This window comes from Lissotriton helveticus, chromosome 5_1, assembly GCF_964261635.1.
Source record: "Lissotriton helveticus chromosome 5_1, aLisHel1.1, whole genome shotgun sequence".
Lineage (NCBI taxonomy): Eukaryota > Metazoa > Chordata > Amphibia > Caudata > Salamandridae > Lissotriton > Lissotriton helveticus.
Window position 1 is genome coordinate 1,548,257,778 of NC_136065.1, and position 27,569 is coordinate 1,548,285,346.

Genomic DNA, 27,569 nt, shown 5'->3' on the forward strand with positions numbered 1-27,569 from the left:
CCCCAGGTCAACAGAACGGTGTCCACATGTTGTGCCATCATTAGGACTCTGAGAAAGATTGCCCCATATCTGTCCCCTGATGCTCATAAACAGGCAACAGTTGCCCTTGTTTCCTCCAGGCTTGATTATTGCAATGCGCTCTATAGCGGCATAAATAAGAAGTCTGTTCATCGCCTTCAGATGGTGCAAAATGCCGCAGCCAGGATGGTCCTGAACCTTCCAAGGCTTGCGTCTGTAACTCAGGCCAGGAAGGATCTCCATTGGCTCCCAATCCATTCCAGGATTTCCTTCAAACTCCTTTGCATGGCCCACAGGGCAGTCTTTGGACTGGGTTCCGAAGGTATCAGGTCTCTTGTTGGCTCCTATACTCCCAGGAGAACCCTTCCTTCGGCTTCTAAAAACCTGCTTTCGGTTCCCAGATTTATGAGGGCGAGGTGGGGAGGAAGAGCTTTTTCCACCTTGGCTCCCAAGTTATGGAATTCTCTCCCTCCTGAATTATCTAGTCAACCCTCACTGGTGATCTTACGCAAACTTCTAAAGACCTGGCTCTTCTCTCAGGCCTATTAGTGGCCATGCATTCGGTACTCTGAGACTGCACGTTTGTTTGTTCTCTGTGCCTTGATGCCCATTGGGATAAGTTTGCGCAATATAAATCTCCATTTCATTTCATTTCATACGCTTTATTGGATGGAGTGACTTAAAGCTTCAAGATGACAAAGAATTATTTTTGCGGGGTAATGTAAGGGTGTTACAGCTGAGCTCTGGAGCGTGTCCTTTTAATTGATACATGAAAATATATTTGCACCAGGTACAACCTGATTGCATATTACCAAAATATGTATTTTGATAGCACTTGTTTTATCTTAAAGACTAAACCTGTTTACACATTTTGTGCCAGGCCATCTTATAGTGTGCGTTATATTTGTCTCAAGCTGGAACTTCGCACCACTATAAATTCGTAAGTCACTATTCTGTGTCTCTCCCGTGACACACCCACGCAGGTGAGGAGTGACACTCACAGACCTGCAGTGTTCAAATTTACCGAGTGAGAAATTTTGATTTCTAAAAAACGCAGTACCCTATCCAGTGGTGTAGATTTAGACTCCTATTTTGGTGAAAACACGACAGAAATCTGGAATATAAACAAGACGCAGGCGCAAGATTAAGACACTAGAGACAGAAGAATTGTTGTTTGTGGGTGTGCGCATGCGTTGCATCTCACGTTATGATTAGTTATGCCGTGTGGGGAAATATACATGCGCAGATCTGTCCCCGGAAGTTCTACGCGCATGCGCATTCGTGCCACCTGCCTATGCTACCGTGCCGTCAACGAGGACTTGCTACACCAGCTGTCAGTCCCAAAGAGTGTTGCGCAGGCGCCGTGGCGCTCCAGTCGCCCCCTGGTGGCCCCGCGTGATAAAGGTGCTAGGGGTCCCATCGCGGTGTTTGCAGCTCAGAGGAGTGACTGGCGATGGAGCCCAGCGCCGGCGGGAGGCCCGGCCCGGCCAGGGAGCTGAGTCGCAGCTTTATTCATTACAACAAGTACCGTGCTCGCCTGCAGCAGAGCCTGCGAGACACAAAAGCATTCTTCAGGGAGGTGCAGCACACTTACTGCCGGGGCGGACTGGAGGCGGGGTCAGACGCAGGTGAGAAGAGTGACAGTGGTGCGTGCCCGGAGTGGCACTAAAGTGTTTTCCAGAGAGATGCAGCACACAACTGAGGGCTCAGGCCCAAGTGATAAATGGTGCCAGGGGAAGGCCGTGGGCTGTTGTTATGAGGCTACAGGAGGGCACAGGGTGGTGCATTTCAGCTGCTGTTGGGCGTGTCCCAAGGGGTGGGTAGGTATTAGTTAAGGGGTGAGAGGGAAGTCGCTACCTCTGAGAACGGGGCTGAGGAGGGTCACTGGGGGAAGTACAGGGAATGAGGGTGTAGCGACGCTCCCTTCGAGGACGTATAGCACACCGAATTTTGTTGATGAGTATGTTAAAGTGCCTTTTCACTTTTGGAATTCTCCTCCAAGTATTTAGTCCTGGGTTTTATGAACGTCCACGGATTACCGAACTATATGGAGAGAAAAGTGGCTTGCCACGAACAAAGTGTTAACAGAAGTCTTACAAATCGGTCCTATAACAGCGTGCCGCTGCTTGTGAGACGCCCTTGTTGTTGGAGGAGTTCTCACCAGGGTCTGATTGGCCTATAGTGCAATCTAGCAGTGTCGGATGGGCTGATCTGATAGATCAGTGTGTAGGGCAGTTTTTAGTAGTTTGTGGGCCTGCTATATGGACAGGTTTGCCGTCTTTTAAGGGTGAATTACCTGAAATTTCCACAAACATTGCCTGCAGCAAACAAATGCATGCATCCTCCCTTATCTTGCAAAGTAATCAGTGGTCTTTACACGTTCAAAACTGGCCTGACTTGCAAATGTGGCCACTTTTTTTAGCTACCTGTTTCGCTAACGGGGGGCACTTTGATTTTGGTGCCCAGGCCTGGGTTCCCCTTGTTGTTCCATGCCAAAGCCCAGCCCTAACTCGAGCCTTTTTTTCCTGCTCGGGAGAACACCCGATTCTATGGAAGGGGCGTGTGGAGTGATATTCTGTTGGTAAGGACAGGGAAAGATGTCCTCTGCCTCTTGTAATGTTTTATCTTACAAAGGCATAGCTGATGCTGGGGTACCTGTGCTGGGATGTGAATTATAAAGCACGTTTTTTTAATTATTTGGAAAATTGTATTAACTGTATTCCACATGTGTACCTCGTTCTGCGCGCTTTTCGAAATAGCAGTCTTATTTCAGTATCTGACGTTGTTTACAGCTTCAGCCCCTAGTTTGCTCTGTTTGTACATGACTGTTCTGCTACAGATATGCCCTGCAGTTCTCTGGTAATGGGATGGGCACATATTACTATTCCTATTTCAAATTTATGATTTGTAGCATTTCGTGTGGCTATGGTGTTGTTGTTGCCTCCTTGGGGGTGCACACAGCGCCAGCATTGTGGGTCAGGGCAAGATTAGCTCAAGATAATGTGTGGCCCTGACCCACCATGTGTGCACCCCCAAGGAGGCATAATACACCTAGTTTCATCTTGTGGCTCTCTCCAGGAATACTGGACCCCCGTTATAAACGCCATGAACACTTCCAACTACGATTTTCCTCAGAACTTATTTTCCTTCAGGACACGCTAAGGCCCATATTTATCATGTAGCTGCGTCGCTTTTGCACCACACAAAGGGGTGCATGCGTGATGCACATACTAAGTGCAATTTATGTAGCCCTGAGAGACTTGATATATCTGGAGCAATGCAATACAGAGCACATTGCTGCGTTGCGTTACTCTGACCAAGGGGGACATTCAATGAGTGGTGTGTGGGTGTTAACACGCAACACCCATATATCGTTATATAATGAATGCTGTTATCTGCTTCAAAAAATAGAATTTGATATGTAGGGGTGGTAGAAGTACACTCGCTGTGTCCCTTGGTGTGGCCTGGTGTAGATCTGGCTAGGACCACAGGAGAAGGGAATCTGTCCTACTTGATGTGTGCAAAGCAATTGTATGGTTATAAACTGGTTAAGATTCCTTCGGAAGATCTGTGGTCTGTGTAAATATTGAAGTAGTTAACCTTTACCCGTACTCTAGTTGTCAACGTCTGCTTCACCTTAGTTTGCAATCAGCGGTTGTTCGGCGTGGCATAATAATGAGCACGTTGCTCATGGACACCTTTTGTAATTCTGCAGTCTGGTTTTCCCATTGGTAGGGCAGTGCCCCGGCTCTGCCTGGGTTTGTACTTCTACCTGCTCTGCCGTATGCAACTGAATATTTGTCCAGGCGGGGTCTTTATTGTTTATCCAGAACAGCACTGGCGTTAAGATTATGGGGCACCTTCAAGTCTAACATTTCATTGTTTTATTAACTTACTTATGAACGTGGTGGGTTATTTTCACGTTAACTATTCAAGGGTTATTCAGGAAGCGCATATCTTATCTCGATCCCATGCACAGTCTGATAACGGCGGTCCAGCCAATAGGTTTTTGAGAGACCGGCTTAGACTTTGGAATCTTGTTGTTTTGTTGTTGTCATCCTATACGCAGACGGCGTGATTGCCATTTTATGTGCTATGCCAGTCTAAGGGATCACCCATCTCCCCCATGTATTGCATAAAAAAACTGAATCAATTCACCTCTTTATTACAGTAAAAGGACGGACATAGGTTTGTGTAACCATTACAGGTGGGGGCACATCATGTCGGGTTCTGGTCACTGGAAGTCCATGTTGCTAAATGTAGAGTGGACGCACATTGAACTCAATCATTAGTCTAATAGATATGTTCGCGCTATATAAAACTTTCAAATAAATGTAATAGCTGTAGAATGGGAAGCGTGATCACGTACAGTTTACCGGATCCCTGTTGCGAACATCCAGATTATTGACTGTTGCACACGGCATAGTACTCTTTTATCGACACGAAGCCCATAGCCCTAGGGGCCTAGGGCATTCACCCCTGACGTGTCTTCCTGAAGAAACCGTGCTCAAGTGTGCGAAAGTACGGCTTAGCCTATTTCTACCCCTAAACCTCGTTTGGCTTGACCTTAGTCTTGTGGGAGAGTGACATAACAGACTAGCCCTGCTGGAGAATTGGTAATGAGTCATAACCTGTGAACGCTGCCAAGAAGCGGTGGAAAAATAGTCAACTTGTGGTATTTTGCTGGTATGCGGCTGAATTATTAGCAGCCATCCCTGCCCAAAAGGCTCCGTTACGGAACCCCTCCCTGGCACCACAGCAAACTGAGTCACGGAGGTAGCGCAAGCCTAACTGATATTAAAGTCTGTACAAATGTCAATCTTTATTTCCTGTCGCACGGCCGTATTTCCTGACATGAAAGCGTGCGCTTTTAAGTATGTTGTTTGTAACCGCTTCCCTTGTTTAAAAATGCCCCTGCTTTTTCGTGGCCGCTATCTACCGCGTCTCGCACGTAGGGCATGCACTTGAGGTCCTTGCATTACAACAAGCATTGATGACGTCAATAAACATCAAAATGCAACTTAATTTTTTTAAAAGAACTGCTTTGTGGCTGGGCTTCCGACCTTCTGCAATTGGAGAAAGTCCCTTCTGGTCGCTTGCGGTTTAAAGCAGATTTCGGAGTTCTTAAATGTTGTAATCCGTTCCTCATGATTACTGGCTGCTGCAGAGAAGCCCGCCCGTTAAAACCCAGGGCCTCCTGTCATTAGCCGCCCTGCAGTTCTTTCCCGTCCGAAGCCTCATCTCTAAGCTGTTGCCCAATTAGTAACTATACTAGCAGCGATTTGCTGGCGTTGCGGATTAGCGAACAGTGATTGGCGTTGTTGCTGGGAGTGTGGCAGGATGGAGTGAGTGATGTTAATGTTTGGATGACGGTGCCGGAGAGAGCAAAGTCTAGTTTTGGGGATGGTAAAGTAACTACAACAGTTTATTGGTTAGAGACCCCTCAGAGAAGAGTACGGAGTACAAGAATAAAGATCCTATAACACGAAACACTCCCTTGTCAAGTAAAGACATTTTAGCCTTCGACGCATCTCATTGGTTTTGAGAAAGCTCTTCTTAAATCTGAATTTTTACCAATAGGAGATAGAAAATAAGCATTGCATATAACGTTTTCAACAATACACATTGCAAATTCAAATAGTGCTTTATTCGAGTAATTACTCATAAAAGCAGAATATACACAGAATTGTTAAAACAGAATTAAATTTACAGTCAATAACAATGACACTGCACTAGTGAATTCATAAAAGACACATAATTATAAAATTTCTCACAATGCTCATTGAATAGTTAAAAAGAGATAATTACAGTTTAAAAGACTTGAGATTATAAAAATCATTAGGAGTCCAAAAAGCAGTGATGGCAATAATCATAAAGACAATTAGTACAGACAGAGAATAGTTAAATAACTAGCAGTCTCTATCTAAATGCAAAACATACAGTAGTGGCAAAGTCATAAAAACAAGTTTTGCAGTCAGAGAATAGTTAACCAACTAGCAGTCTCTGTATTTTCACCAATGTCCAACCTATATTTTTATCTATTACTACTACTATCCATACAGGTCGGCTTAAACGTATAATAAGGAGTGAAAATATTACAGACAGAGAATAGTTAAACAACTAGCAGTCTCTATCTACATACAAAATAATTTGAGAAACAATAATAGGATCTTAAAAAGAAGTTTTACTAACAGAAAATAGTCAATTAACTAACAGTCTTTGCCTTATCGCCCATGCCCCACCTGTAAATTTAGCTATGGCTATTACTATCCATGTAGATGAACTTGAACATATGATACGAAGCGCAACAAAACTGCATGTGGTCCCAAGGTTCCTGCACATGGGTGCTAACCATACACGCCTTGGAATACAATAGGCTTTACAAGAAAACAAGAAATGACCAAGTGTTTCCTTACCCATGCCACAGGCTGGGCACACGTCACTCCCCCCTGCACCCCCATTTAACAGTCAATGATTTTAATGGGAGGGCTCCAGCTCTCAGTTGGAATAAGAGCTTTCTGTCTCCTGGCTTTGTAATAATATCCCAGTACAGCTCATACACGGGATACAATTTAGCCTCAAGAAAACTCAGAGACATAGACCCTATGCTAGATCGGCTCAGTCTCCTGTTGGCAACGTTCTCCCAATAAATGTTTTTTAGGACCAACTTGGTTGGGAATAGAGCACCAGCTGGATCTAACCAAATCGAGCTTAACCCAAGCTCGTATAATATAGTTTTCAATGATTTTAACCAACTAATTTTGTGAAAGGTATCCGCTTTTATAACGTCGCTAAAGCCTTCCGCATAGTGCGAGAGCTCGGGGGTAGTCCACAGTCTACGCCAATACAAAATGGGCCGTAAACTGGCCAAGTCCTTAATTTGTTTCCTACCAAGATCGTATGTTAAGGGCAATAGCTGAGTGCTTTTCGGTGTACCAGTGAGTAGCCGTAAAAATTTGTTCTCTGAAATTTGCAAAGAATTCAAGTTTTCAAAGCCCCACATCTCCGCTCCATAGAGTGCAGACCCAATTGCCTTTGCTTCATAGACCAGCAAAGCAGGCTTGACAGGTTTAGTCAAGGACTTCTTGTGTTCTATATTAATGGCACCCGCTAATTGTTTGTGTCGCAGCGTAGCAATGTTTATGTGCTGACTCCACCTATTATTATCTGCAATATGGATACCTAAATAAGTAAATGAATTTACAACCTCCAGAGGCCTACCACTCATAACAATTTTTGACTTAAAACTACGATGCGGTTTAAAAATCATGAGTTTAGTTTTAGATGCATTCACCTCTAGTCCATGTTCCCCACAAAATTTTTCAAAAATTAACAGAGCACGCTGCAAACCACTAGGGGTTTTAGATAAAATTAGCGTGTCATCCGCAAACATCAATATTGGGATTTTTAGACCTGAAAGAGAGGGAGCATCTACTGCAGCTGGTACCATACGGGAGACAACACCATTTATAAACCACGTGAACAAGGTTGGAGCCATTGAGCACCCTTGTCGAACACCTCGCTCTACAGGGAAGTCATCTGTGACCATACCATAGCCACCCCATTGGATTTTAGCGTAAGTGGACTCATGGAGGCGCATTATCAAGGTAAGTAATTCCTCGGGTACACCCAAACTCTTTAAGACTTGCCACAATTTGGACCGTGGCACCAGGTCGAAGGCAGCCCTCAGATCGACAAATGCCGCATAAAGACTGCCTCCACCCAGCACCACAGTTTTCCATTGTAGCAGTTGAAAACGGAACACTTGGTCTACCGTGCTTGTTGCTCTTCGAAATCCTGCCTGATAGGGGGATAAAATGTTATTATCCTCTGCCCAATCAAGGAGCCTATTTACAACTACTCGACCAACAATTTTTTGCACAGTGTCTATTAAGCTTATTGGCCTGTAGTTACCTGGCTGAGCTCTATCCCCCTTTTTGAACACAGGAATAATCACAGCACCTCTCCATGATGCCGGAACCTGTGCTCCCTTAACAATGAAATTTATAAGTAAATGGATGTATTTACACCATCTACCTTTATCATTTACAAAAATATCAGCAGGGACGCCGTCTAACCCAGGAGCCCTCTGTTCACTACATTAATAGCAGACATAATTTCGTTGTAAGTAAAAAAATTCTCTTTGGAAAAAGACATAGTAAACTCGTCCTCCCCTATAGACTGATTATTAAGAGCATATTGTGAGCTAAAAAATTCTACCCAATCCCCTTGTGGCACGTTGTTGTTAGGGGGTTCCTGTGCTCTCTCACTACCCCATTTTACAATATTCCAAAAGACTCTAGAATCCTTTCTGTCGCTAGCTTTTTTCAATTTGCACCAGTGTTCCTCGTCCCAAGCTCTCTTCGCTTTAACTATGCAAGCTTTATAATCCTTTCTTGCTAGGGAGATGGTCACAGGCTCCCTCCTTTTAATGGCTTGACCCAGAACGAGTCGTACAGTCCTACATTCTGCGTTGTACCATCTTGCACCTTTATAGGCAACTCCCCTGTTTTGCTTAACAGGTTTTAAAAAATGTTTTTTAATCTTGCCAAAGAGGGAATCATGGATGTTGACAACATCCCCCAAGTTAGAAGAGGAAGCATTTATTGCTTCCATCGCTAGTATCGCTTGGTCAGTTTCATAATTAATAGCATTAATAGCCTGTAGATCTGTCTCTATACTTGCCCATTTGAGCCTGCGCATATTATTTGCTGGGATGGTCAAAGGTGGAACAGAAGCAATCGGACAGATCGGATTAGTCCTAGCGGGCCACCATTTATGCTCCACGCATAAGGGGTTGTGATCACTCTCGGGTCTCTCGATGACTTCCATATCACTAATAAGTGGCCACAGAGTCATGCTGCATATGACAGTCTATGCGACTTTTGTGTCTCCCATTATCAAAGGTCATGGAGCCGTTCTTATCCCGTGGTGTTCTTCCATTTAAAGCTCTCATCCCTTTCTCGAGACACATAGCATTCAAGGCTATTATGTCCTCTGTCCAGCGCGTGACTGGCTTCACCTGCAGCTCAGGGATACCCCAATGGGAGTCCTCTTCTGCCCCAAGCAAAGCTTCACCCGTGAGTAGAGGCTCAAACGTCCAATTAAGGTCGCCTGCTATAACAGTACTATTGTCATGGGAATAAGTTTCATGGATATTATCTAAAGCAATTAGGACATCAGATCGGCCACCCTTAGTACTTCTGGCATATATATTGTAAATGTCAAGTGACCCTACAGTATCATTAGTTATCCTAATCAACTGGATATCTTTGTGGTTCGTCCCTATACTTTTAATTGCAATTTTGAGGGATTGTCGGACCCAAATTGTAAGGCCCCCCCATTGGTCTCCCTTTTGGACCCTTTGTCGCTGGTACAGAAAAATTCAGGTATCCTATCATAAAAACAGGTTCACATGCCCAAGTCTCCTGGAATATGCACACATCAAATAAACTAACAAAGCTAAGCCAATCCCCACTATCTGATTTGGAGGATAACCCAGCCAAATTCCAAGAGATTAAATTCGCCCCCCCAATAGTCCCTCCGACTGGCACTTCAGAAATTACCTTCGTTAAACTAGGTTCGCCTGCTGCTGTCACTACTGAACTTAGTTGGGCTAAATTACTTATACCATCATTATCGTTACCTGCCCCCAAGGAGCCTACTACAGGATTACAATGTCTAAAAGATGGGGCCTTATTTATTTGAGGTTCCTTCCTGTCATGCATAAACCCTGGTTTAGCCATCGTTCTATGTCTACAACAATTATCATTCTGAACGGGCAGTTTACATAAGGTCTGCTCGGTTATAGCTGATAAAACTGAACTTTTGCCCCCCAAGAAGTCAATCGCAATCGTTCAGATTAGAAAGGGTTGAGTACCTATTCTCCACATTTAATCCCCACTCATTGGATTGGGCAACCCTCCTCCCCTTTCTTGTAACAACGTTCCATTTTGTCCTTAACGTACACCTATTCGGAACCCCCCCTTTCCGATGGTAAAAAAAATCCAAAGTAAGTGGGATAATTTCAGTGGATCTACGCTGTGGCGGGAGGATATATGGCAGTATATTAGATGTAACATCAGGGTTTGAGAAGTTCAAAACAACACAATCACCCCAGATTTTTTTTATACTGTTTCCAATCCACTCCACCCTCCTGGCCATAACAAGTTCTTCTGCTAATTGTTGCTTCCCCCAGGGAGTTATCACCATGTTGTCTGTCAACCAGTGCAATGCATTAGACATTAGGGATGAACTGGTCTCGTTCTGTTCTGGACCCAGTTTGGGGACATTAGCTAGGACAAGGACTAGAGGAGAGGCCTCAACTATAAGTTCAACTGAGCCCTTCATAGGTTCTGGAACTGTAAATGCAGCTGGAGGGGCAACTTCCCCCTGCACACTGTCCAATGCTGCTACTTGGGGAGCCGCCAGTTGATTCAAAAGAGGGAGTGCCCCTTCGCCACCCACAGTTGTAGAGGTACACATCCCTAGCTCAACTCTATTAGCGACTTCATCAGGCAGCTTTTCTACCTCGGCTAATGCTTTACTAAGTAAACCCCCCAATCTATGTACCTCACTTGTAAGCTTTTCTATCATGCCAATCAACGGTTTTACAATTCCTTTAACCTTAGTGTCTATCATGCCCAACAATGTCTTAAGTTGCTCATTAGTTAGAGAAATTGAATCTTCATCTGTTACTCCATCTTCCTCCACCTAAATGTTACTAGGAGGGGAAACAGGCTTTTTCCGACTTGATCGAAGTCCTCCTCGCTTAGGGAAACCCTTTCTGGCACCTCTATTGGTGCGCGACGGTCGTACTGGGGTGGGGACTTTTTCCTCAATAAGAAGTAAGTCAGCCTCCTCCGCATTTACACAGACTTCCGCAACGAGGTTTGTCTGAATAGTATCCTCATTATCGACAAAAACAGGTATTGGAGCAGCGCTGCTACTATTATCTAACTGGGCAAATACAGTCAAGTCTGATGCCAATAGAGTTGGTGTCGATGATTTTGGGGATACACCCAGCCCAAGTGAGGATCTCCTATCGCTGGTGATTTTCGCAACTACCTGGACTAGATAGTTGTCCATTGTATTTTTAGCCGAGGTTGACTTGTTAGCAGACATAACGCACCAGTAGACAATACCCTTTCCAGATGACCTTTGTGGATGTACTAGCAACGTGTGTCGCAATCCCTTAAAGCGTTTAGACCAAAGTGTGTCAGTATCTATAGTAGTTAGAGTGCTGATGGAAGCTCAAGAAAAACAAGAGTCTCACCTTTACGAAACAAGACGGGCAGAATATCTGGCCCAGCCTCTGATAGTCTCGGACTGTCTTAGACTGTCCGCCCTTAGTCCGGGCTTCGTCCGGCGCGTCCTCACGGGACGAGGGACCTGCCGGCGCTTTATGATGCGCCGCCTGGCGCGCTGGTTGTTGGCGTCGTCGCAGCCCCCCTAGGGATGCTGGGGGCTGTAGTCCGGCCGGCGGAGCCAAGCCCGGCCGGTCGATTTGTCTGGCGAGTTCTGGCGGAGCCAAGCCTGGGCGCTGCGTGTCAAGGTAGGAGCCTTCAAATCAGGGAACAGGAGTAGAGAAAAGAAAGATGGGGAACACGGCCCCTGCCGGCGCGTTATGATGCGCCGCCTGGCGCGCTGGTTGTTGGCGTCGTCGCAGCCCCCCTAGGGATGCTGGGGGCTGTAGTCCGGCCGGCGGAGCCAAGCCCGGCCGGTCGGTTTGTCTGGCGAGTTCTGGCGGAGCCAAGCCCGGCCGCTGCGTGTCAAGGTAGGAGCCTTCAAATCGGGGAACAGGAGTAGAGAAGAGAAAGACAGGGAACTCGGCCCCTGCCGGCGCTTTATGATGCGCCGCCTGGCGCACTGGTTGTTGGCGTCGTCGCAGCCCCCCTAGGGATGCTGGGGGCTGTAGTCCGGCGGAGCCAAGCCCGGCTGGTCGGTTTGTCTGGCGAGTTCTGGCGGAGTCAAGCCTGGCCGCTGCGTGTCAAGGTAGGAGCCTTCAAATCAGGGAACAGGAGTAGAGAAAAGAAAGACGGGGAACTCGGCCCCTGCCGGCGCTTTATGATGCGCCGCCTGGCGCGCTGGTTGTTGGCGGCGTCGCAGCCCCCCTAGGAATGCTGGGGGCTGCAGTCCGGCCCGCGGAGCCAAGCCCGGCCGGTCGGTTTGTCTGGCGAGTTCTGGCGGAGCCAAGCCCGGCCGCTGCGTGTCAAGGTAGGAGCCTTCAAATCAGGCAACAGGAGTAGAGAAAAGAAAGACGGGGAACTCGGCCCACGCCGGCGCTTTATGATGCGCCGCCTGGCGCGCTGGTTGTTGGCGTCGTCGCACCCCCCTAGGGATGCTGGGGGCTGTAGTCCGGCCGGCGGAGCCAAGCCCGGCCGGTCGGTTTGTCTGGCGAGTTCTGGCGGAGCCAAGCCCGGCCGCTGCGTGTCAAGGTAGGAGCCTTCAAATCAGGCAACAGGAGTAGAGAAAAGAAAAAGCACATACACATTGCTTACCAATAATTCTAACCTGCACTTATAGCTAGACCTCCATCTCCTAACCTTTTCTCCATCCAGAGTCATGGTTGGCCACCAAGCTGACCCTTTCAGCCCTGGAGAAGTGAATAGGGCCCCTTCCCCTAACTCTCAGTGTTCTTACTAAATTTTAACTGGAGAAACTCACCTGCTCCCCTGCACGAGGGAGCTGGGCCTACTAGAAAGCTGCGCCCAAAACCAGTGTTAGAGCTAACCCTAATGAGGGACCACCCCCTTGCACCCTAGGGGAGGAAGCGTGGGCAGCCGTGCCATAACTTGGTCCCCTGGCACAGGAACCATCTAACCAGTCAGTCAGTCAAAATACTTTATTCGGTTCATAACAAAAACCACAAAAGTATACATGGGTCCAAAAAAGGGAAAGGACATTCAAATGCAATATGGCTAACTAACAACAGCACATCGACTAAGGAAAAAAATGACACAAGCAATTTGATTTAAATAACAATTACATGAATGAGTTTAAAAACGTACACATTTCATCTCAATTAAAAATTCAAAAATTAACACTCTAAAAAGAATATTATCTAAGACTAACTCATTTTTTCCTCAGTCTCATTGCTATATTTAAACAAGCATTTACAATGCAATGGTTTCGCCTTTGGAAAAGTTAGACCTATTGGCATTGAAAATGACAAAATTTGTATTTATGTTTTGCTTTTGAAAACAGATAAATAAATGGCATTGTCATTTACTTTGCTATTAGCTTAATCTCTGCAGTCACTCTGCACTCCCTAGCACTCCCTAGTCACTCTGCACTCCCTAGCCCTCCCTAGTCAATCTGCACTCCCTAGCCCTCCCTAGTCACTCTGCACTCCCTAGCACTCTGCACTCCCTAGCACTCTGCACTCCCTTGTACTCCCTAGCACTCTGTACTCTGCACTCCCTAGCACTCTGCACTCCCTTGCACTCCCTAGCACCCTGCACTCCCTAGCACCCTGCACTCCCTAGCACCCTGCACTCCCTAGCACCCTGCACTCCCTTGTACTCCCTAGCACCCTGCACTCCCTAGCACTCTGCACTCCCTAGCACTCTGCACTCCCTAGCACTCCCTAGCACTCTGCACTCACTAGCACTCTGCACTCCCTTGTACTCCCTCTCACTCCCTAGCACTCTGCACTCCCTAGCACTCTGCACTCCCTAGCACTCTGCACTCCCTAGCACTCTGCACTCCCTAGCACTCTGCACTCCCTAGCACTCTGCACTCCCTAGCACTCTGCACTCCCTAGCACTCTGCACTCCCTAGCACTCTGCACTCCCTAGCACTCTGCACTCCCTAGCACTCTGCACTCCCTAGCACTCGGCACTCCCTAGCACTCGGCACTCCCTTGCGCTCCCTAGCGCTCTGCGCTCCCTAGCACTCTGCGCTCCCTAGCACTCTGCGCTCCCTAGCACTCTGCACTCCCTAGCACTCTGCACTCCCTAGCACTCTGCACTCCCTAGCACTCTGCACTCCCTAGCACTCTGCACTCCCTAGCACTCTGCACTCCCTAGCACTCTGCACTCCCTAGCACTCTGCACTCCCTAGCACTCTGCACTCCCTAGCACTCTGCACTCCCTAGCACTCTGCACTCCCTAGCACTCTGCACTCCCTAGCACTCTGCACTCCCTAGCACTCTGCACTCCCTAGCACTCTGCACTCCCTAGCACTCTGCACTCCCTAGCACTCTGCACTCCCTAGCACTCTGCACTCCCTAGCACTCTGCACTCACACTCAGCACTCACACTCAGCACTCACTACTCTGCTCACTCACTCTGCACTCACTACTCTGCACACTCACTTTGCACTCTGCACTGCAATTACAGACTTAGGCAGCTGTATAAATTCATCTGGTCAATCCTGAATTAAGATCCTTTATATTAACAGGCAGAAATCACTTTTCTTCGCCAAACTCCACGGAGTTAAAACACAGCTCAGCAGAATAGGCAATGCGGCTCCAGTGCTTACTCTCATGGAGGAAGTGAAGAAAAACAAACACATTCAGAATTGTTAAAATGCCTGGAATTAGGCCATGTGATCTTTATTATATTAAGTAGTCCAACGGCCACTTACCGAATGGCTATTAAGGGGGCAGGCGAAACCCAATAGGTGGACCTCCTCCGCAGACACGAGGTGCAACGCCTTCACCACGACCACCGGCGCTCTCCTCCCCCTCCTTGTGGGGGCAGCAGCACCAATGTGTGCACAGAAAGATACTAGGCCTTCGCGCTCCGACATTGCCCTCTCATCCAGCAGGCTTCGGGAGAGCCCCAGCGCGCAATGACCACTCCCTCATCGCAGCAGTGATGGCATTATACCTTTACGTGCCCTTCCTCTGCAAACCCCAAGACTGGTGAAAAGGCCTCAGTAGCGATCTAACGCCCCTTCTCTCACCACAGCTCAGCATAGCCTGTGTAGGTAACACTCCTGCCAGCACAACGCCCGCAACCCTGCAGCCTCCGGGGATAGCGGCCGTGCCAAGGGCGTCCCGTCCTCTGCCCTCCTAAATCAACACTTCATTCAATTATTCAATGCACGCGCTGCTGCTCCCTGGACAGGGGGCAGCAACCGCCGCCCAATCACAGAGGCCATTGGCCAAGGGTGGGATTCACTGTCATTCACGCAAAAGTGTCCTCATATGGACTGGTGTTTCAAAACTGAATGAGATAATTCACCACCCTTGAAAGTCCCCATATATCGTCCACATCGGCCAATGACAATGTCAATTTGGGGGCACACACGCTTGTACAACATCGTGACATTTTTTCATTGCATTTTGTTTTTGAAGGTCACCATGATTTCCCGATTTCTCCCTTTTGTCTTCTTTTTTAATCACTTATGATAGTATTTGTACTTTATACGTTGGTATTTTATCTAATGATTCACATGGAACCGCGGTCTCTACAGAATCGTGTGTACATCCTTTGCATACATATGTTAACCCTTGCATGATTCGAAATGGCCTGGCCCTCTTCGACATGCAATGCAACACATATTCAATGCCAGCACTGCAAGCATACTTCTGGTTCAGCCGCAGTAAATCCTCGCAGAGGGGCACCGCTGCCTGGCAGCGGAACCCATCCTTCAACCTCCGAGCGCCGCGTATCCAAAATGTTATCATTTCTTCTTCATCTGCAGCCGGCCTTTCAAACCGATTGCTCTTGCAGAAGACTTCATTAAAGCATCATTACTGGTGCCGCGGGAATCCATTTAATTACAATTTGTATTAATGCACATGTTCCTAAGTGCCGCGCTGCCAGCCCTGGACTTGATTGGCCTTTGGTTTAGAATAAACACGGCCTCCCCCGTTTCTCCCCGGTGGAGCCGGCTCCAAACCATTTCGACACACAGCGGCCCTTTCAGAGCCGCCGAAAAGGGGAGTTCCGGAACGAAAATTACGTCGTCACCAGAAACAAGGGCAAGATAAACAACATTGGTGCATTTCTGAAACGCAACCGAACGAAAATGTCGCTCCCTATAAGAACAAAGGGAAATGTATGCTCAGCTGCAATCCTTTTCATTGTTTCAAAAAGTCAAGATTAATACATGAGAACTGCAGACATGGATGTATTTGTTAACTTGCTGATTCAAACCCACCGGGACTGCCGCAGTTGTTCGTCATCATTCCACGACTGATAACGTTGGTATATTTTTGGTTTGCAGTTACACATCACATGTCTAGCCCAAGAAACAATCCAGTCTCTGCTGAGCGCCACGTGATTGGCCGATACGATTTTGTTAGACGGACTTCTGTGGATACCAAAGGGTTAGCCTGCCTGCCATAGTACTATTTATAACAGTAATTCGGTCATATGCAGAATTCAGAAAGTATCTATTTCTAAGGAAACACAAACGGGGCACTTGTAGCGTCTAACTGGTCTGTGCATGACATAGCGCCTCGTGAATACAGGGGTGAGGTCAACTGTGCGCTGCAGGGCTTTCAGGGGCTGTGGAGACGCGGAAGGGAAACAGGGCAATTGAAATTATGAGAACTATGATGCAATGCAAATATGTGAAATAGAATGCAGTAGAGATGTGTAGTTCCTCAAGTGATGTACACGATTCTTGACTCTGTTTCTGCACCGCCATCCTGGCCTCCACCTCAGCCCTTAAGTGCTGCGCTGGGTTCCTGCCTTGCCAGTTTCACGCATACACGGACAGGTGTCTTTATAAATGGAGTACGCATTGGTGAATAGAAAGAATCAGGCGGGCGTCCACCACTCGTACGTAAAATGTACACGGCCCTCTTAATATTTTAGAAATGGCTCTCCTTTTCACAGGATGGGCAGGGAATGCCCAAACTCACCGCACCCTTCAGACTCCGCCCCTGCCACACACTTTCCTTCAGAACATCAACAGTCCCCCAATTGGCTAATGATAGATAGCTCGTGATAGCGGAAAACAACAAGATATAGTGTATAACACTTTCAGCAATGCGTCAAACGTTCACTCAGGGGAAGCGCCATGACGCACGAGCTCGATGCGCATGGGGAGACATTAGTAATTGTGTGCATGATAGCGAATCACGAGGAGGCACATTTAGGAGGCACATGTTGCCATCAGATTCCAATGGCAACATCTTCACACAGTACTAACGAAAGAACTGGAGAGCTGTAATGTTTACCATGTGGGGAGGGGGCAGGCGGCAGGTGACGTCACACATTAAAAAAGCGGGAGGGGGGCGGGAGAGGACAAGAACGGCGGGAGGGGGGCGGGAGAGGACACGGACGGCGGAAGGGGGCGGGAGAGGACACGGACGGCGGGAGGGGGCGGGAGAGAACAAGGACGGCGGGAGGGGGCGGGAGAGGACACGGACGGCGGGAAACGTGCACAGGAAAGCGAGGGTAGGGCGGAAAGGCACACGGAGGGGGCGGGGAGGGGGCGGGAATGGACAGCGCATCAGTGAAAGGGGAGGGAACGGGAAAAAACGTAACTCCGCCCAGGGAAAAAATCTCAGGAACGCCCCCGAATCTGGTCCGGCCTTGACGGACAGATCCGGCACTCAATGGCTAGCCTCCATTTATGGAGCTAGCCAATGAGAGCCGGGGGACGTTCCAGAAGTCCTTATTGTCAACAAAGGATTTCACCTGCGCTGAAAACCTGCGCAGAGCGCAGGCTTTCGGCAGGCGAAACCCAAAAAGTAGCAACATTAAAAATTTCCCACGTATTGGTCAACAGTTGGAGATATAATAAGGCAGGTTTCACTTGTTTGAACCCTTTATCCTTCAAAAGGGGTACAATAATTTTTTTCCGTATATCCTTAAAAAAACCACAAAAGAACATGAAGTGAGCGGTGTCCATTATAGAGAAACCATCGCAAGTGCATAATTTCAGATCTGTGGCCTTAGTCCAACAGGGGTGCCCTGAAATGAGTAAATGAATTTTGTTTAATCTAAACTTGGTTAATAAATATCTGTGGTTTGCATAGTTATCAATCTTCAGATATAATTCTAGGTCATTATCTGATGTTACAATTAACTGATGGGCTCTCACAGTTGGCTTGCTCAATTCAAAGCCCTCTCTGTCCATCTCTGTGCCATTTAAAGGCTGACTTGACCCAATGTATTTCTCCTTTGACCAGTTTAGATGGTTCCTCAAATATTTCTGGCCGCCCCAGTAAGACTGCAACCTTTCTAACATTACTTAACCACGGAATAGACTGCCAATGTTCTAGTTTAAGACAATCCGCCAGGATCTCATGATTCACAACCACTTCTGGATTCAGCCAGACCATAATCCACTTTAAAAGGTGCGCGATGGCAATTCGATCTTCTAAATATCCCACCCCACATTCTTGGTGAACTATAAAACCTGGAGTCGATTGTGGTACAGATAAGATAGACTTTAAGAATTTATCCTCTGCGACCTGTAACAGCTTAACGTTCTTAAAACCCCATAGATCTGCGCCATACATAGCTATGGACACACATTTTGCGTCATAGACTTTTAACACTGCTTGTAACGGCTTTACCCCCAGTTTGCGGGAAAAACCCAAAACAGCAGAGGTGGACCGTACAAACGCATTTCTTTTCTCGGACAGTTGAGGAAGCCAGGTGGAGCTTTCATCGAAAACAACCCCAAGGTATGGGAATTTGGTTACCCTAGTTAACCTGTTCCCATTACAATGGAGTGACATATGCTTCCTATGCCCGCCTTTTGTACCCACAGCCATGACGTGGGATTTGGTATAGTTAACGCTAAGATCCAAAGAGGACATAAACTCAAAGTATTTAACAAACTTTGTAGACCTACTGGTGTACGCGCTATAAGTGCGGCATCATCCGCATATAATAACGCGGGAAAACAGAACTTACCCGCCTTGGGGATATCCTTACAGGCTGCACCCAAAACACTAGCTAGCTCATTAATATATAGTGTAAATAATAAAGGAGCTAAAATGCAGCCTTGTCTGACCCCATTGGTTATACCTATCTTCCCCGTGCAATTCCCCTTACGGTCATATCTTACAGTGGCTGTGAGGTCCCTATGAAGATCAGCTAAAAAGTATACTATGTTTTAGTCCAGGCCCATCTTTAAAAGCAGATCCCATAACTTGGACCTGTTTACCCGGTCAAAGGCAGAGGACAGGTCCATAAACGCGATGTACAAGCAGCCTTGCTTCACTAGGGTATACTTCCCAATCAGTAATTGGAGGTTAAGGCACTGATCAATGGTACTGCGCCCCTTTCGGAACCCGTACTGTAAAGCTGACAGAGTTCGTGTCCTCGAGCCAATCAGATAATTTACACAGAACCACTCTGCCCAGGACCTTCACCGCCGAACCATCTAACCAATTCCCCAGTGCAATACTAAGGAGTAACTACGAAAGGATAGGTACAGTTGCACAAGCGCTCACCTCCAATACCCCTCCCCCGCTTTATTATCAGCGTTCCCCTGCCTGTTTGGGGTAAAAATGTCCCACTCAATAATTTGCTAGACGTTTTGTTATGTCTAATGCCAAGGTGTCTACCTGCCTTGAGACCAACCATGAGTTTACCCTGCCACAGGAACTAATGGCTAATAGACCACCGTCAACCTGCCTACTATTCTAGCCCATGAATATTGCATGTACAGTGACTGCAAGCAGCCAAACTCCGAACATCTCCTTACCTGGAGAGGACAAATAAACAAATAAACTTTGTTTAAAAAATAAATTAGAAAAAATTACCCCTCAAACCGAGCATTGGGTGACAGTGTTCAAGCAAGCCTTATCAAATACATTGTTCATGTTACTTTCCAGGTTCTATGATTGATGATTTGGATGTTAACCTATATCATTTTGTACTTAAAAATTGTTTTTTTAGAGCAGCAGCTCCGCTTAATGCGTGATGAGTGTTACCTCTGCTGAAGAATACTGTTTATTGGTTACTACCAATATGCCATAGAGTGGTGGCGCATTGGTCTGCGACCTTATTCATTACTGAAGTAATGGCTCCTACTAGGTAAAGTTAATTCATAGATCAAGGTTAATTTGCACATATCTGAAAGCCATTTAAATACCCAACGGGTCATTGTAAACCTCCATTTGACTAATGCCAACTAATTGCAAAGGTTTAGGTCAGTCCTGATAATTAGATTCTTCCTTCCATTATTAAGACATAGTTTTGCTCATTTGTTTGTACATCATGAAGCCATGCTGTCTGACTGTTCGAGCTGCACCCACTACTTCTATAGCATAATCTACTTTAGAATTTCTAAGAGTGACTGCTGTTATGGTTCATTTTGTCAACTAAGGCACTGTTTGTTGAATTTTCTTAGAAAAAAGATGGTTGATTTGGCCACTTGCCTAAATTGAATTAAAAGTTGAGGTTTGTGATTCGTATAATGCCTAAATATTTTGCTAATTCGGAGAATGTGTGTGTTAGAAAACATTCTGGTGTCTAATCTTAACAGCTGAAGCTTTATGTTTTATGGGGCTCAATTTTTGATCACTTTTATTTTACCTAGAGGTAACCAGCTCTAATTTTATTAAATGTACTTATTTTTTTTTTGTGCGAAAACAGCATCTCTATATAAATGAAACTGCAGGGTTTTTCATTAATGATTGACAACAGTGGCTTGTTGAAGATGTTCAATAGAAGTGATTACGTGGAGAGCTTGGGGTACACTGCATTCCTCCTAATTCCAGATGTTTTGAAAAGTCAAAGTCTGACCTTATGGTTGGGACTAGAGCTTCTGCCAGTTTCCAACCTGACCATCTGATTAGCAGCCCGAGCATCACTGCAGAACTTGGGGCAGACTTAGAATTACAGTATAGCTCTGCTCCAGTCCGTAGAGCTTTGAGGGTGGTTTACTTGAAACATACATTTTTCACATACAAAGAAGATGCTGTGTTGCTCTATGGCCAGCAAAAGGTTAACTGAACTGTTTCCTGGTCCAGCTCATGACTTCTCAACTATCTCACCCTTCCCAAGTTTACCTTGCTCAAGTAGATATGGCAACTCCATTAACTCTTTTAACATTTGCCCACTTAACCTCAGCAGATCCAATGCTCCTGAATATATAGAAAGTAAACCTGCCACACAGTGCCACAAAACTGTCCAAGGAATGGCTGCAAAGCAAGTAAAAACTGTTGACATCCTTCTGAAATAGTCACCAAATGTGAGGAAAACCACTTCAAACTCTACTTTCCTATGTGTAGCAATGATCTATGCCCCAATCCGAAATGGCCGCATCACCGGTCACATGTTGCACAGCAGCAAATGAGGTTGAATAGAGTCCTTTGTCTGCTTCCAATGATACTTGCTCACAAAAGCACGTGCTGGTAAGCTACCTCGACCAAAATGCCGAGTAAGTCACTCAAGGTCCAGATTGTACTCTGGAATTCACCTACAAAGAAGTGGCAAAACCGCAATGCACTGCAAGGGACACATTGCAGTGCTTCTTGCTGCCCAACGGAGGAAAGTTCAAGAAATAGGGTGGACTGTAGCATTGAAGTCATGAGATGTTTTAAGTAATAATAAAGTATTTATTATGATAAAAGCAAGCAGGTACAATCTGCCCAACCAGACAGCAAGATGTTCATTAAGGATCTGCCAACCGCTCTAGCTTCGCGTTCCATATTCTATGAACGCGAAGCACAGAGCGTGCAACAGAACACAGGAAGCATGCATTAAATAAATATACACAACATAACACATCCCCTTTGGAATACAAAGAAAAATGTACAATAGGAGAATAACATCATTCCTTCTAAAAAAAAAAACATATTCAAATTTCCTAAACATACTAAATAACTATAAAGGAAAATTCTCAGATATAATCTGCAAGCCAAACCGATGGCCTTTTTTCTCGCTTAGGGTTCTTAGACAACATGTTGGTTTTATCATGATGAACAACATCAGAAGAAGTTGTAACATTAGAAGTACAAGGATCTACAACACCGAAATGTGAATTAGAAACAACATGATTTTGAACTTCAGGAGAAATGGCAACAGATTTATCAAGCATTTCCAAACCAGAATGAGAATTCTCAGATGAAGAATTACTACTCAAAAAATCATCAAAGTCAAACATATACGGAATTTTGTCATTTTGCATCAAAGGTGCAGAACATTTTGCAATTCTTTTGAAATTCCATACTTTCCCATCAGACAAACATGCAGAATTATTCATGACTTCCACGACCTGCAAAGGCTCGTAGAAACGAATAACATCCTTAGCTATTTTGCCAGGCTTCTTTACCCGAACCCATTGTCCAATATCAATATGGACATCTTTCACAGCATTTTTTTCGATCATCCCATTCTTTTCTCTTTGCAAAAACAGCTTCACTCCTTTCTTTAACCAAATTCTCAGACCAGTTCACCACGTTAGATTTGAATAACCAACTGGGAGTAAACTTGGTTCTAGGATTCCTTCCACGCATCAAAACAAAAGGGGGATATCCAGTGGCATCACAAATGGAAACTCTATAGGCCCAAACCATTTTAAGAACTTGAGTTCCCAATTATCATGCAAAACAGTCATCTGAATTGTGTTTTTAATAACCCTATTAAAGCACTCAATCATTCCATTACTGTTTGGGTTATATAGCGATGTAGTCTTATGTTTAATGTCAAGTCTGTTAAAATATTCAACAGCTTTGTTTGATAAAAAATTGAACTCCATTAGCAACAAAGATGGAATTCCTTCCATAATAAATGATTGATCCAAAAATAACAAAACACTATCAGTGTCTGCTTTTTCCACTATCTTAACAAAAGATAGTGGAAGCAAGATGGTCATTAAGGATCTGCCAACCGCTCTAGCTTCGCGTTCCATATTCTATGAACGCGAAGCACAGAGCATGCAACAGAACACAGGAAGCATGCATTAAATAAATATACACAACATAACATGGACTTTTGCCAAACAACTCATCGCCAGGTATATTGTTGACAAATGGACATCGAGGCCAGTGTAAATCCTCTTTCCAAGTTTATTGTAGAAAATGCAGGAGCCCTCGGAGGTGCGACCTCGTCCTGTGCTTTCCATCTGCAACTGCCGTAGCGGTGGCTTTCGGAACTCTGAGTGAGTGAGCAGTCACGGGCCACATCTTCAATTAATCAATCAGGTCATTTATATAGCGCACTACTCACCCGTAGGGTCTCAAGGCGCTGGTATGGGGGGGGGGGTGCCGTTACTGCTCGAACAGCCAGGTCTTGAGCTTCTTCCTGAAGGAGAGGTGGTCTTGGGTCAGGCGCAGGTCGGTTGGGAGTGAGTTCCAGGTCTTGGCGGCCAGGTAGGAGAAGGACCTTCCTCCTGTTGTCGCTCTTCGGATGCGGGGGACGGCGGCGAGGGCGTGGCTGGTTGATCTGAGGAGGCGCTTGGGGGTGTAGAAGTTGATCCGGTTGTTGAGGTAGCTCGGGCCTTGGTTGTGTAGGGCTTTGTGTGCGTGGGTGAGGAGACGGAAGGTGATTCTCTTGTTGACCGGGAGCCAATGCAGATCTCTCAGGTGTCCGGAGATGTGGCTGCGTCGGGGGATGTCGAGGATGAGTCTGGCCGAGGCGTTCTGGATCCGCTGGAGTCTCTTCTGCACAACATGTTCTTAACAAGCACTGCATGTACTGTTCAATTACAATAATTCTTGAGCCCGCGCATGTCCAGTAAATGGTGAGCAATAAAGACTAATACAATGTACACAACATTACAGCCAGTCAGTGCCATTTCTGGAAACTCCTAGGCTAGTCAGAGCGTGAGCACATGTGTACTGTTGTTAATTCCAGGTTCATGTTCCATGTCACTAGTTGTCCAAGTATGCATATGTTCCCTATTAGTATTATGTAATTAACAGCCTTACACAATCAAAAATATTAACCCCATCTGACAATATCGTAAATTTATCACACCTGTCAATCACATAGTTGCCACTTGAGGAGATGAGGCGGCTATCTCAGAGCCAAGTGTAAATGGGAAATGTAGTGTGGTCCCCTTCCCACTGTACAGACCACCAGATTTGTTTGTTGTTTCATAAATGTAATGGACAACCAGTAATTGTGCCTGGGAGGGGATCGGTGGCAGGGAGGAACAGTTAGAAATGGGCGTTTAAGACATTTGGTCGTGAGAGAGAGAGATCCTGTATCGGTGGACAGGGAGGGGGAGACAGTGCTTCTACGTGCATTTATTTTGTAACGTAAGGCCTTGCAGACCTCACAACAGCTTTTAAATTTTTTTTTTTATTAGTTTCAAAATGACATATCAAGTACAGTTTTCCAAGCCATTGTCAGCTTTTCAGTAATTCCAGCCAGTACATAGCTCCTGACATAACAAGAAAACAAAGCAACACCCTTATCCCCCACCCCCCCCAGCCCGAGCCTCACTTCTGCAGTGTATGATACACAATTGGAATAAGTCTTACCCAATCTTGGGGAGCAAATGTCCGATCAGTTAGGTGCCGTCTGCAGGAGCACATGTGTGCAAGGAGCCACAACCCCATCACATAACATTTATCAAGTCAACCATTGTGAGCGCTCCCAACACCCTCAGCTTGTTCACTGCGCACCAACAAATATTCCCACAGAGGGGCCCAAATATTTTTAGGCCGGGATCTCGTTGGGAGTTCTTCTTCGTAGAGTGTCAGTTGTTCATGACACAACAACAGCTTTACTACTTCTGAGAACCTTCAGTTTCTTTGTCTTCTGGCGAATCGATGCGGTAATACTCCAAATGATAGAAATGCAGGTATAGAGCACTAGACAGGTTTGAGTCCATTCTAGCTTTGCTGATTTAAAAAAAAAAAACAAAGTTCGATATGGTTGTGGGGTGAGTATGTGGTTTAGTGCCAACGTTGTGAGAATTCTGCACAAGAAGACAACAACGGTCATATCAGCTTCTCCAACTATATAACACTGCGTGATCCAGGCCCAGCTTAAATAATCTGGTTGTTATTTCACTCCCTTTTCTTTCCTAATTGGTTGTGCTAAGAATCCAGCTTAGCACAGTTTTACCTGCTGGAAAATCGAAAGTGATCCTTGCACCTGTTGTATTTCTATCTAGGACCCTAATCAATATTCCTAATTTATGCCCTTGTATGGCTATAATAAATAATATCCATATAAAGGCATAAGAATCATATCCATATTTAGTAATAGCCCATGCAGTCCAAATACGGCAAGGCTACTTCCCTAGACTCCTAGAAAGTACAACGCGTTCTTTAAACAAACCAAACCTCCAGCAACCTGGGAATTCCCCTTGCTTTTGTTTTGATTTGTCCAAGAACTCCTGTGAGCACTGAAAGAACGGCCAGTTCTTAGTGACATCTTTATTGACGTCTTATGTCCAACCTTACGTCAAACCCGGCACCTTTCAGGTATAAATATACCAACGTTGCCTTTAGCAAACACACAGTGGTTTGGAGTAGAGCGGCTATCTACTTGCCCGGGAGCCCAGCTGATGCGAGAGCCCACGTACGCCGCCCCTCCCTTTTGACGCACTGAGAAAGACGCTGTCTTTTTCTCCAGCCGAGAAAATCCAGCTCCGGTGTTTTCAGCCGCCCTTGCGGGTTGCTGGGATATCGAGTCCTGAAAGAGAGATACCAGACCTCCTGCTTTCTATTACCCAGGTACGGAGCTGACTGAACCCTTAAAGAGAATTCTTGATTCAGATTCTTGGCAAAACCAACTTAACTTAAACTCCTTCCCACGTATTGGGCTTAGGTCAGGTACACTGGGGTAGGCGCATTTAGAAGCACCAGTTGAGTACGTTAGTCAATGTATTTATGTATGTATAGTATGTATATATTTTATCTATTTTAAAGTATCATATGGCTAAGAACCCATATCAATGCTTTTACAGTATTTTATAATACTCCTTTTACTGTACGCACTTTACTTTATACTAAGTATTGCAATTGTGGCAATTAATTTCTCTTGCATGAGAAAGAAGACTGCTCAATAAATAACACCTTTTATTGAAAACGCCAGTTTCTCTATTCTCTGCACTCTGGTGAAACTAAGTATGCACGATTGACTGAGTAAAATAGCTGTCTATTGTTTTCACACAACTCTAGAGATACACTCTTTATTCTGAGGGAGCAAAGTTTTCATGTTTATGGTTGTCAGAAGCTAATCCCTTCTTGTCTATCCAGGGAAGTTAAACTCCTCCTTGTTTATTCGAAAAAGTTTCTAGTGACCTCTGAGCTGGCTGGCAAAACAAATTAAGTCTAATATAGTCAGTAGAAACCTAGTCGACCTCAGTCCTACGTCTACACTGCTGTTTATATTATTCCAATGCGCAGAGCCTATTGGGAATATACGAACTACACTACATGACGCCCAACGTTTGGTAAGGCGATAATCTAACGCAAGACATTAGAGTAACTCAGTCGTGCCTTTTCACACAGACCCCTTTTTCACGTAAATACTCCAAAAGTCGTCTAGAGTGGGTAAAAGGTTAAAATCCGCCGGAACTTAGTAGGATGAGAATCCTATGTATAGTTTTTGGTTTAGTCAACGTTGAAGGATACAGTGTTCCAAAATATTGTCCACCTAATCTTTATTTTCCTTGAAACTTGATCTGCAACAAAAAGCTTTCTGTTCGTAAAAATGACGGAAAGTGAAGACGAAAGGGAGACCGCTAGAATAGCAGCTCAACTCCTAGCGGATGACACAAGTCTCCAAGAAAATGACCCGATTGTTATAATCATTCCGGTAAATGTAAGAAAAACTATAACTATTAAACTTATAGAAAATGGACTGACATCACGAGGTGGTACAGTCATATTCATGGTAGAGGCCCATGAATATCGGCAGACAGAGGTATTCTACTCATGGATAAACTTTCCAGCAGCAAACGCTGTAACACACGAATTCCACTATTCTAAAATAGAGGAACCTCCGGATGAATACACTCCTTTCGAGGAGGTTGAAATCCCACTAAATTACCAAGAGCACCTGCTCTGGTTTAAAGGCGCCCTAAAACGTAAAAATCACATCACCAGGCTCTGTCCACTAGGTAGACCAGGAGCAACGTGGCCGGTTCTAGTCAGCTACACACCACATCCCGACATTGAAACAATGCAGACCGGGAACTTTTAGCTCAGCTAAAACAGCTCATTAAAATACATAGACAATTAGTCCAATATGTAATGCGGACTTCAACGGTCCAACCAGCAATCAACATTCCACAGCTGACCCCTCATCAGGGGAACACAAACAAAATTACACCACAGAACATACAATCCTGTCTTGGTAAAGTACCTACAAAACGGGAACAAATTCCATTCTGGTTAGCACAAAAAATCACTCGAATAGAGGCAGTATTTCCGGATACTACCCCTACTGAGAAACACAGAATTCTGACTATCTGTCTTCCAATGGGGATCGCACCACATGTGGAGGACTGTGACACTTGGGGCACAGTCTTTGCTTCAATTTACACAAAAACACATGGTGTTCCGTCTATGGCGATAATACCAGATGTGCTAAGACAGATTCAAAATGAATACGGTCCAGAACCTGCTTTAACTCTGGGTATGAAATTACTGAAAGACTTCAAGCAGGTCTCGGCTCTATTGTTAGCCAACATAAAAGGAGAAGCAGCATCTGTGGCGATCT

At 45.5% G+C, this 27,569-nt stretch overlaps 1 protein-coding gene across 1 annotated transcript in view; it reads left to right on the forward strand.

Moving 5' to 3' along the window:
- Positions 1–1,359: 1,359 nt before the first annotated feature.
- Positions 1,360–27,569, forward strand: part of DSTYK (dual serine/threonine and tyrosine protein kinase) — a 434,762-nt gene continuing 408,552 nt past the window's right edge. The window contains exon 1 of the mRNA XM_078644627.1: positions 1,360–1,646. Coding sequence (XP_078500753.1) covers positions 1,472–1,646 — 175 coding nt within the window. The 5' untranslated portion in view covers positions 1,360–1,471. The remainder of the gene's footprint in view (positions 1,647–27,569) is intronic.